At 39.1% G+C, this 12,178-nt stretch overlaps 1 protein-coding gene and 1 long non-coding RNA gene across 2 annotated transcripts; both read right to left on the reverse strand.

Annotated features, from left to right (window-relative positions):
* Nucleotides 1–8,476: 8,476 nt before the first annotated feature.
* Nucleotides 8,477–10,271, reverse strand: LOC136354141 (uncharacterized). The gene is made up of 9 exons (XM_066305823.1): nt 10,167–10,271; nt 9,996–10,088; nt 9,796–9,900; nt 9,636–9,716; nt 9,471–9,557; nt 9,319–9,366; nt 8,966–9,214; nt 8,841–8,877; nt 8,477–8,745 (listed from the first exon to the last, which is right to left on the reverse strand). The coding sequence occupies exons 1-8, from the start codon at nt 10,269–10,271 to the stop codon at nt 8,842–8,844; spliced, it is 804 nt and encodes a 267-aa protein (XP_066161920.1). The 3' UTR covers nt 8,477–8,745; nt 8,841.
* A 235-nt stretch (nt 10,272–10,506) lies between these two features.
* On the reverse strand, nt 10,507–10,937 carry LOC136354112 (uncharacterized). Its single transcript, XR_010737867.1, has 3 exons — nt 10,836–10,937; nt 10,676–10,756; nt 10,507–10,596 (listed from the first exon to the last, which is right to left on the reverse strand). It is a non-coding gene; the product is annotated as an uncharacterized lncRNA (long non-coding RNA).
* Between the last annotated feature and the right edge of the window lie 1,241 nt (nt 10,938–12,178).

Raw genomic sequence — 12,178 nt, forward strand, 5'->3', positions numbered from 1 at the left:
CCGGCCGCCTATTATCGCCATCCCCGTCCACCTCAGGCTTCGCCACCGTCACCGTCGGCGTCGCCACCACAAGGGCAAGCCCGGCCGCCGCCTATTTCCCCCTCTCCACCGCCGAATCTCCACCTTCATCACAAACCCGAGGCCGCCTCCGCATTCGTCGCCTCCGGCGAGCGGGAACGTGGGCCGAAGGCGGCGGTGGAGGTGCTCACGTGTGAGCTATTAGAAGATGATTGAGCTATTAGAGGATGGCACATATCTAGCCTTGAGCTTAATCGATATCGTGAGGCAAACAGGTTCATACAAGTATGCACTAGAGGTTCAGCCGATATGATCTTTATGTATGCCCGGTGGGTCAATACTTTCTGCTAGGGGCCGCTGTTGACGCGTGGACCGAAAAGGAGTTTTCAGGTTACAGCCGAGTGTACATGAACCTATAGGGTCGCACGCTTAATGGGCAGAAATAAGGGGATTGGATGGAGATCCAATTTGAGTTTAATTCGGATAGCGATCTGAATAGGAGTCCTACGGGCCTTGGAGGCCTGAGTGATGGATCCTATATATTCATGAGGGGTGTGACCGGCGGAGGTATTGCATCACGTGAGAAACCCTAGCCGTCACTCCCCTCCCCGAGCAAAACCCTAGATGCGCGCGGGTGCTAGCACTTCTGCGCGTGGCGTTCCGTCCCTGTACGTGTGGATACCGGTAGAGGCGCCACTGGTTTGCGGTGCTGATCGGCGTGGGAATACGGCGAGGAGAACGCACGAGGAGGAGAAGGTCGAGACGGTGCGATTAACTACTTCCTCTACATCGACGCGCGCTACTTCGCGAGAATTCCTTCGACTTCTTAGCGCCTTCTTCCGCTGCGCAGTGCGTTGAGTGGTAATGATCTACGATCTAATACTTGCATGGTTCCTGGTTTACGCGATACAAAATTTTAATTTATGCTATCGTAGCCTACACATATCCCAACATCGCCTTTCTTGTTCAACAAACACGCACAGAAATTGCAGTATTGAGGGATAGGAGGGGAATCAAACACAAACCCCAAGTGGAGGGAGAATCGAAATTTTAAGTCTCCTTGTGTCACCAACATGAAAGCCTACAGAGATGACAAGATAAAACTTTTATCAATAATAATAGAATAAACAGTTGATTACAAATGAATTATTGCAATAGGATTAAAGTGGAAATTAATCGGGAGTAAAGACGGAATGTTGCTGCCTAGGATTGAAGAGAAGGCAACAATAAGGAGAAAAAGATTCTTATGACCTTAATAAGGTGGTATCACCCTATTAACAGCAAGAGGAACAGGTGTACATGTGACATATTTGTTGTTAAAATAGACATGGAATAAAATAAAAGTTGAGTACTTAATGTAAAAATGTGAAAGCTATCCTTTTTGCCCTGAGAGGCAGCTATGGTGTTAGTATTTCCCTCAACCAGGTCCTCTATCGTCATACCATATGAACTACCTGAATGGGGTGATGATGGGATTCCATCTTATTCATTTTCAGCCTTTTGATCTTGTTGTTTAACATCAACCTCGGAGTCTTGTTGTTCAACATTATTTTCAATAGCAGCCAGTAAAAATGTAACCTTCAGCAAAGATATTGGAAAAAAAAGAGAAATCATCTACCATACTGGAAATTAAGAAACAAAGGAATTTTGATAAAATGATGTGCCGTAGCTTCAACTTTTGCTTGACTGTAGGCGTATCTTGATTTGTAATTTGATCTGCAACATCATTCCGCTATTTTCTTTCTGAAACATTTGGCTCCTGACAAATGTCGGGAACAACTTCTGTGGTATTCTGATGACAGTGTTAACTCTGAACCACCAATTGCATTAGACTCCCTGTTAAACAAGAAAAATATACATGCCATTATGCATCAAAAGTACCAGTGTATGCGGAAAATAAGCATGTGTTCCACTAAAGAGGATTACCAGTAAAGTAAATAATAGTCATTTGAATTTTTAAGGTTTTTAGAATATGCACTTGTTTAGTATTAGAATATATTTTTCATTCACTTGGTTACTAATACTATTTTGATCAATTAGCGCATCCTCTATCTTCGGCATCTTCAATTTATACTACTAGCCAAAAGACAAGACTTCAACACATCGCACTGCAGAATGTAAATTTCAAAATACAAATACAAGACTTATCAAAAGGTTGATATTTAGCTATGTGCACCTTTCCCCATCAATCTCATTAGCCTTTCCCTTTACAAAAGCATGGAGAGTAAGCACACCATCATAACATTTGATTTTACTTTATGTGGGCTTTTCAAGTACTCCTCTTATATATGGCTGAGTTCCTGCATCACTTTAACTCAAGTAATACCAGAGGAACCATACAAATATCATGCGACCGATGAATGAACCTTACAAAGTTCCTATGAAAATCATCCGGAATCTTAAGATATGCAAACAATAATTGTTGATCTTAAGAGATAATATAGACGCGATTCCAAAAAGAGTGAGCATAGAAGTCATATAGAAGAACCTATACTTGTTCTTATTTAAGCAAAAACTTGTTGCCACTGATGGAGAAGACAATTCTAGGGTTGGACGCAAGACTCATGCAATCAAAAAATGATTCTCTCATAGAGCTAGGAGGACGGTCACATGTAGTTGCGAAAGATGGATTTTTTTCACAATTCCTAAAATTATGCACTGTAACATTGCTCTTACAAACCTGTAAATTATGCCATATGCTTATGATTATGTGAAGTTAAGTACGCATCCATAACACAGCTATCTCGGAGGCATTGCGCATTGCACTGTTGGACCATTTGATTTCCAACTTCATCATCCTCCACACTACGATTACATGATGTTGGCAACTTTTTGTGACAAGTTGACAAGCACGATCGCAGCACCTAACGCTTTGCGGTGATCTTAGAGTCGCCAACCACCTTAATCTAGCAAAAGCTAAACCAAGATGGGTTTTGATAACAAAACCGGCTAGCGGAGCTGATTTTAGATAACTACCCATCATGTGGGCAAAACGGAAGGTTTTCAGGATAAACCTACAAAGAGGAGTCGCACTCTCGCAGTGGCGGCGGACGATTTACGGTGCAAATCGATAAAGATGGACAAACTAAGGAAAACTAAAAGCAATATGAAAAATGATTCAATTGATTGATTGTAGATTGATTTTTACAATGAACTGACCATGCCCTTATATAGGGGTTGGTCTTGCCCTCTACAGGCCCTCCTCCATGTCCAGTTCGGGATAGAATCCAAAGGAAACCCGAAACATGCCTTCCCGAGCAAGGAAACTTCGAGACCCGACGAAACAGTCCCGAACTCGGACTCTGCCAGTCAGACTGGCCACACACCGCCGGTCTGACCGGCCCACTGTCGGTGATCTGACCGGTCTATACACGATGGTCAGATCAGCCCTCACAGAGGAAAACCGGCAGACTCCCATACTTTGGCAATTTTCCCTATTTTATCCCTAGGTGCCAAATATGGGTGTAAACACATGCCCCCTGCCTTTTTTATGAACAACGTGAATCTAAAAGCATAGAACATGTTTTTGATCTTAGGGCGACAATTGAATTACCGGCCATAGAACCTCCTAAACGTCTTGCCAAACGCTCGGGAAGTATTTCTTCAAATATTTCCCGTTGATTGCTCGCTAAAAACGCTGCTCCTTGAAGTGTCTCCAAAAAATATGTGTTCCATCGAACAATACCGCATACTCGATAAGGACCCTCCCAACTAGGAGACCACTTACCGAACTCCCTGGATCGAGTACCCAAAGGCAAAATTGTCTTCCAAACCAAGTCTCCAACTTGAAACAACTTTGCTCTCACCCTTTTGTTGTACGACTTGGCCACCCTCTTCTTCTCTTTCTCTATCTCTTCCAAAGTCTTCAAACGCTTGTCGATGACTTCATCAAGATTGTCTCCCATTAATGTCTTGTAATCTTCACTTGATAAATCATCTTGCTTGATATAACGAAGAGAACCATGATTTACCTCAACCGGTAAAACGGCTTCTTGACCATAAACCAACTCAAAAGGAGTGACTTTAGTGGCACCATGTTTAGATATCCTATGTGCCCACAATGCTTCAGAAAGCACCTCATGCCACTTCTTTGGGTATTCCTTAATTTTCTTTTTCACTAGCTTCAACAACGTAGTAAGGAGAAGAACTCAACAATTTAATACCATAAGATTCGGCAAAACTCTTCACTTCCTTAGACATAAAAGAAGCTCCTTGATCTGTAGTCAATGCTTAAGAAATACCGAATCTATAGATAATATGCTTCTAAATAGCCAAAAATTGTGTTGGCAACTTTTTGTGACAAGTCGATAAGCACGATCGCAATACCTAAACGCCTTGCGGTGATATGGAGTTGCCAACCACCTCGATCTAGCCAAAAGGCCAAATCAAGATGGGTTTAGTATAAAAACGGTCAAACCGGCTAGCGGAGCCGATTTAGAGATCAAAATCAGCCTCTAGGCTGATTTAGATTGATATGAGGATAACAACCCGTCTCGTGGGCAAAACGGAAGGTTTTCAGGACAAACCTACAAAGGGGTGTCGCACTTTCACAGCGGCGGCGGAAGGTTTATGGCGCAAACTGACAAAGATGGACTAAACTAGGGTAAAATAGAAAACATGGTAAAAGAACGATTCAAGTATAATGTATTCGGGGTATTACAATTGAACCGGCCTTGTCCCTTAAATAGGGGTTGGTCTTGCCCTCTACAGGCCCTTCTCCACGTCCAACTCGGGATAGAAACTAAAGGAAACCCGAAACATGCCTTCCCGAGCAAGGAAACCCGAGACTCGACGAAAACAGACTCGGACTCGGACCCTGACGGTCTGACCGGCCACATACCTGTGGTCAAACCAGCCCTACTAGCTTTTCAGACCTCCCGCATACCTGTGGTCTGACCGGCCCTATGAAGGAAACCCGACACTTTCCAAACTTTGCCAATTTTCCCCTATTTTGTCCTTAGGTGCCAAATTTGGGTGTAAACACATGCAATGCAATTACATTGCGCTCAAGACATCATAAGTAATAGTGGCAATTATCAAGATATTGGAAAACAATTGCACGACCTAAACCCGCTTCACTTCTGTGGGCGATGCAGCTCGCGGTTTTGGTCCTTCTACTATTCATTGATGTACTATGCCTATCCTCTGTGTTTTGTGGTGATAGAGTGACTTATAACGGTCCTAGAGGTTAGCAGCGTGTGTGGTTCCATGGGGATTGATCCACTATGGTGCTTAGGTTGCTGAGGGGTGGCGATGCTCGTTGATAACTCTGCCACAAAAATGGCTAGCTTTGGTGGTTCGCGAGCTGGTTTAGGTGCTGTGCAAGCCGTTATGGAGATTCGGGGCATCGTGTGTTAATTCCCCTTGGGGCAAAAACACGGCATTAGTGTTGGACAGCTGTTGTGAAAAGCGAAAGCGATAGACATGTTACGTTGATCTAAATGTTGTAATTTCTTTTGCAACTCCCGCTAGTAAGAACTTGGAACAAATCCATTATGCATGGCTAGCTTTAACCTATACCATTTTTCAGACTGCAATTGATTACTTTCTCTCACAGTCAACCAAACTATAGCAAAATCCTAACATGCTATTTTCTTTCAGACTGCTTATTTTTCCAATTCCATGTTCCTATGTGAAAGTTATGGTTGTTTTAAGGTAGGTTTGTAAGTTATGGTTTCATGCTCACCATGTTGTAGCTCTGGCTAGGGTAAAAATTGCAGAATAGGTTATCCGGCCTAACAAGGAGGCTAGTGATGCAAGGCGATTGACACAAGGTGGCTTGCGACCTATCTAAGAGGGCTTGCGAAAGCGGGTTATTAACACAAAACGGCTTGCAATCCGAAACCAAGTAAAATTCAATCTCTCAATGCAGGCTCTCGCACAAAGCAATAGGTAGATCTAGAACTTCGAATGCGACTCTAACCAACGATCATTTGACTTGATCTAAGACACAAACTCGACACTAAGGACTCTGAAACAGAATTATGCAAAAGACTAAACGTTGTTGTAGGATAGGAAAACCTAAGACTACTATATTTTTGGCTTTTTCGTGAACTATTGGATGAAAGCGAAAATAATACTAAGGTAAAGATGAACCTAACATTATACCTAAAGCTCTGATACCACTTGGTGGCAACAAAATGCCCAATCTCCCGTCAGGTGAAGGTAACTATTGATTTAGCGGAAACTTGACACACATAATCTGGCTTCTGATTAACACGATTTGAACCCTGCAATCGTAGCACCATGTCTTCTCTAGTTATCAACCATGCTGAAACTCGATTGACCTCACCTAGAAGGCTAATCCTTGCATGTGAATCAAAGAAATAGTCTGCACTAAAATCGTAGCCCAGATTGCATTCGGACTTTGATTTCGATGTTCTACATATGTATGGAGAGCTAACGGGGCCACCTATCCAATGGATCTAGTTCCACTTCAAAATTCTTTTGAAGTTGACGGGTATTGTCGAAACAAGAAGGCGTCCACAATCTGTTCGAATGTTGCGTCACCGTCTTTGGGTTGTTGGGTTGTGTATTGTGTCGGACTCCAATACGAACCCATCTATAGGTGTCTAAGGTCGACCCTACAACCTATATATTCAGTAGTCATCATTGAGTTAGGGATGGGTTATGCTTAGATTAATTTTGCCATTGCAGTTTCGGCGCTAGTTCATTTTTTTAAACCCAAACTTTGAATTCTTGATTAATCATTCATCTGCAATTGAGTTGTCTTTCTTGGAGCCCTAGGTGGACTCGATCTTGATATGAGTTTGGCCTCCATCTTGGCTTGAACTCCCACGAGGACCTTATACATCTCCTAGCCTCTCTTCATGTGCTCCATGGTTCTCTCCATAGTTCCTAATCATAATTAAATCATTAGGTAGTAATCTATCCTCAAAGTCACATAAAGAGGTACTTAGGAATGACCTCACCTGTAAATTCAACTATTGGGCATGAGCTCTAGTGATTGGACCTTGCGTAGCAACTTGAGCAGTATTGTGTGCATCCAAAAAACTGATGTCCTCATCACAAGAATTTTTTTAGAAACAATATTATTTTAATGGAAAATGGCAAAATTAGTAGGCGCCGGTGAAATTTTGCAGAAATAGGACCCTATCGAACAATTGCAGTTCGATAAGGCTCCTATCGAATGGCCCGGGCGCGATTGAAAAGCCAATCAAACGGCTGCCGTTCGAGTGGGTCCTATTGAACAACTGGCCCCTGTCGAACAGCAGCCGTTCGACTGGCCCATTTACAGGAGGAATATTTTTTATTAATGTTTGTTTGATTAATTTTGTTGGCAATTATATGTTATATTAAAAATATGTGGATTTCAATAATTTATGTCAGGTGGGAAATTGTAGTATTTATTTGTTTCTTAAAATATTTGGATTATTGAGTTATGGGGAATTTGTAGTATTTATTTGTTTCTCAAAATATTTGGATTATTGTGTTATTAATTATTTATATAATGTTTATTAGTTTCGTAGGTTTTTTTGGTTTCATGGCTTTGTCGCAATTTATTTACCCTCATAAGACAATCACAGGTTGAAATCGCACTAGGGGAAGGTGAATAAAGAATAGAAGGGGAATGAAGACATTGCAGCGGTAGCACAAATCAACATAATATATGAAAAAGAGAATTAAACATAAGCTAACACATAGATGAACATAACCCATTCGTGCCGGATACAACAACATAACATACGAAAAGGCCGAACCGGGCAAATTGGGCTTAAGCTTCTCTACTACCCCCTTCTACGTTGTTCAGCGCGTATTGCAACTTGGTGCTCCATCAATCTCTTACTCCTGAATTGTTTGTAAAAATATTGCACCCATATGTCGAAGCTTCTGTACCACCGATAGCAAACCGGCATGTCAGTCATGTAGAACACAAACATTTGGTCTGTTTTGAACAATACACAATTTAATGTGCCGCAGAAATCAAAGCTAGCTTGATGTGTTCTTGCTTTCAACAAATGCAAAAGCAATAGGAACGAGATGGCACTACAACAAAACAACCTAACAGAGACATCTTATTTGTAGGATAGGGACGTTTTATTTCATCTCCCACAGATAACTGAGACGCTTTTATAAAGCGTCGTAGGAACGTCTCTGTTTGCACCATCTCAAAATTATAGAGACGCTTTTTAAAGCGTATCTATATTATTTAAGACGTTGCTAGAGACGTGTAAATTGCATCTCTATAAATATAGAGACGCTTTTATAGAACCACCTGCACAACGTCTTAATTAATATAGGCACGTACGTAAAGACGTTTTTTGCTGTCTCAATAGGATTTTTCTGGCTAATACTGTACGTATTTTTTTGCTAGTACATTGTATTTATTTGTATACAAACTTGTATTCTGATTTAAATATTCCATATATTTATTATCTATATGTATTTTTTATAACTATTATCTATATGTACATGGAACAATTGCACGTGAATCATATTCCTAATTGAAAGAGCAAATCTCATATTAAAAATTAAAATGTTGTAGGAACAGGGAGTTTACAACTAAATAAAAGGTCCATAGTTCTCAAACTAAATGGAGAAATAATTAACGTGCAATATGAACATATAAACATTCTGCAGTCTTGACTCGAGTCTCTTTCTTTTTCTAAATTGCTAGAATCATTCCACATGACTTCTTCAAATAGACAGTTGTGCGATCAGGCATTCCTCTATTCTTTTTCCTTTTCATAATCCTCCATTAATATCCTGCAGAGAAAGCAATAATAACTTAAAGTTGTGGACATGTGCACTAATAAAATCCAACAACTCAAATTCAATTAATCAAGTTAGAATTGGCCAACCTTAGTGGGTAGAATTTGTACTCCTAAGCTTTTTTACCTGAAAAGTGTAGATATTATAAATAATGTGACATATGCAAATATTACTGTGTGAAAATTATACTTAGAGTTGACATAATTAATCTTACATATGCGCGAGGCCAAGCAATGACATAACCAATTGCATCTCTTAATGTATTGCAATTTTCAAATGGTGGTCTAGGTAGCCTTTCATCACCAATATTTGTAACAGTATGAATAGCCACTCCATAATACTCATTTCCAAGCATGTTCCTTCCAACCACATGTGTGGCATCTGTGGTCACTAAATTTCCCTTTGCCACTAGTTTGTCTTTGTTTATTGCATTCAGTGAAAACAAGTAAACCTCCCTTTGACCCTATAAATTTGAGAAACAGGACATTATCATTCAAGAAACTAGAGCATTGTCGTTTATGAACATATGGGTACTTGGTTTTATCATAAACAATGGCAAACACATACTGATTTAGATGAAGTATGCTTGAGTACAGCTTCCTTTCTCTGAGGGACCTGTATTAGAAATTTTAACCAATCAAACTAAATGGATGTGCTTACTTGATTAGCATCACTATATATTGCAAGCAAGTATATGACCAGAATTCTTTGAATCTAACCTGTTTGGTTTTATCATGTGGTAAAATTGACTCCGCACAACTTTGACTGGTTCTAGGCCTCTTGACAGAGCTTTGAATGATTGACTGCTGCAATTGAAAGTTGACTCTATCATATAAATGTTAAAAAAGCCTCACATGTAATAGAGGAAGATTTTCATAGCACACCTTTGTAGTCAAGTTTTGATATGGTAAATCTTGACTAGAATAACTCTCTTTAGGTCTAGTTGAACTAACAGACTGTAACCTCTGCAAGAAATGATAAATAATAGAGTTAAGAATTTGGCAAAGTTTGATTCATTAATTTATGAAGTAAATACTTCTGTACCTGCACATTATTTTGTATGGCATTCCTATTGGTATGTGAATCCTCAAAGTTATTAACAGATCCATTTGTAATATCATTACGACTGTCTTGACCAAAACTATAACCCTGCAGTATTTTTTAAAAAGAACCATAGTATTGCCAACAAATGGCAGTGCATCAACATTCATTACTTGATCTCTACATATTTAGTTTTTACATACCTCATTGGTTACATGCTCATGGGTCACCAGTGATGATTCCGCGTTCCTCTGACTTGTTTTGGTCCTTTGGGCCAACTTTTCCAAACTCAGTTGCTACAATTAAACAGTAAAGTTATGTACATGTTTCAATCAAGCATAATCGATTAGCATGGTGGGATTTCTGTAGGTCACCTTGGCATTTGTGCGTTCATATGGAATAGATGGATTGCCCCGACGATCTTTGGCATTAGTACATTTAACAGAACATACTTGCTGCAAGTTATGATAAAGGACCATATTTAGAAAATGTGAAAGCTTGAATTAAAATTTATCAAGTAAACACTTCCTAACCTGCACATAATTTGATGTAGCATTAACATTGGCATCTAAATTCTCAGGGTTATGATCAAATCCATTTGTACTATCGTTATCGACTTGTTCAAATATATCAACCTACAACAATATAAATTAATCATAGGATTGGTAGATATAGAGCTTCAATGTTCACTAATCACACTTAGTTTGTATATACCTTTTTATTTCCATTGTCATGTGCCCTAGTTGATTCTGTGTACATCTGGCTAGATTCAGACACTTTGGCAGAGCTTATAATGCCTGATTACTACAATTGAAAGTCAGTTAGATTGTATGCACCAGAAAAATAGCACATGGTACAGCATAATGAGACTTGCATAAGGTACCTTGGTTATCATGTGTTCATGTGGTAAGGATGGTTTGCCACGACCATCTTTAGCTTTAGTATAACTGATAGAATGCAGCTCCTGCAATTTATGAAAAAGAACAGCATAAGGACTTCAGTAAAACATCAATTTTAAAATTATCAAGATAATACTGCACAACCTGCAAATTATTTGGTGTAGGATGGACATTTTCATATGATTTGTCAAGAATGTTTTCAAACTCATATGGAATATCATTACCAACTTGTTCAGAAATATCCACCTGAAACAAAAACATAAACCACATGATTCTTACATATTGTTTTGGTTCATTGACCTTTTCACAAAGAAATTAATATGGTGAATAGATGCTTACTTCCTTATTTTTTCTTGCAACCACAATGTTTCTCCAATTCTCTCCAGGGTATTTTTGTTCTATGAAGGTGCGCATGAGATTCATATCATCACTCATATCCTCTAATTTATCATCCATTGCCTTTATTTTTAATTTAAGCATTGCTTGTTCCTCAGATTGCCCAATAACATCTAGTCCCTGAGAAACCTTTAAATGGCTCCAATTCTTATGATCATAGTACCCTCGAAGTTTTGTCTTTTTTCCAACAACACTTCGAAAAACATCATTATAATCTTTGGGTGAAAGAACACCACTACTATCAGTTTTCCTTTTAGCTAATTCATGATAAGCCATGTCCTACATATAAATAAACATGCATGTAGTTCATCACAAGTGAAACAAATTGTATATAATGAAAGCAACTAATAACAAGAAAATATACCAGTACTGCCTTCATATGTGCATCTTTTTTCTTATGTGCTTCATCCCATAAATCAATCTCATGGACCTTCCCCCTCTTTTTTGCTTCCTAAGCAACAAAGTAAATTAGAAGATGGATCAATTATACCATTAGGAAGCTTCTAGTTTATAATAAGATCAATGTTTTAGTCAAACAATTACCCCCATCTCTTTAAAAAGCATAGCATGGCTTTTTCTCCCAGTTGTATGTGGATTCCTCTATTGTTTTGCACATTCAGAGTTTTTTTCACATAATTTCTATAAACAGAAACCAGAAAATATAAATGATTAGCCAACTAACTTGGGCTACAATTTTAAAATGAAAATAGAGACATCACCTTATGTTTATCTTGACCCCAAATTTCAAGAAGACCAACCCATTGAATTGCATTAACACCTTTTGGGACATCTTCTGATATTTCATTCAGAGTTCTCACATCAAGATTATAGTATCTATCCCTCAAACGATGTTTGTAAGACCTCCAACCTTTGCTAACTTTCATTAGGACCCAATCTCTTGTAAGTAGCTTCGTCTCAGATGGGTAGACAAATTTCGTCTTTATTAACATTTATAAATAGATGTTAGTTGTGAAAAGTAAAAACATGATATTTGTTAGTATTTAGTAAAAAGACTTCACCTCCACGTGGGCGACTATGCACTTTTGTGGCTCCACAAATAAATCATCGTCCCATTTTGGAATGTGCAATGG

Source organism: Oryza sativa, chromosome 11 (assembly GCF_034140825.1).
Source record: "Oryza sativa Japonica Group chromosome 11, ASM3414082v1".
NCBI classification, from domain to species: domain Eukaryota; kingdom Viridiplantae; phylum Streptophyta; class Magnoliopsida; order Poales; family Poaceae; genus Oryza; species Oryza sativa.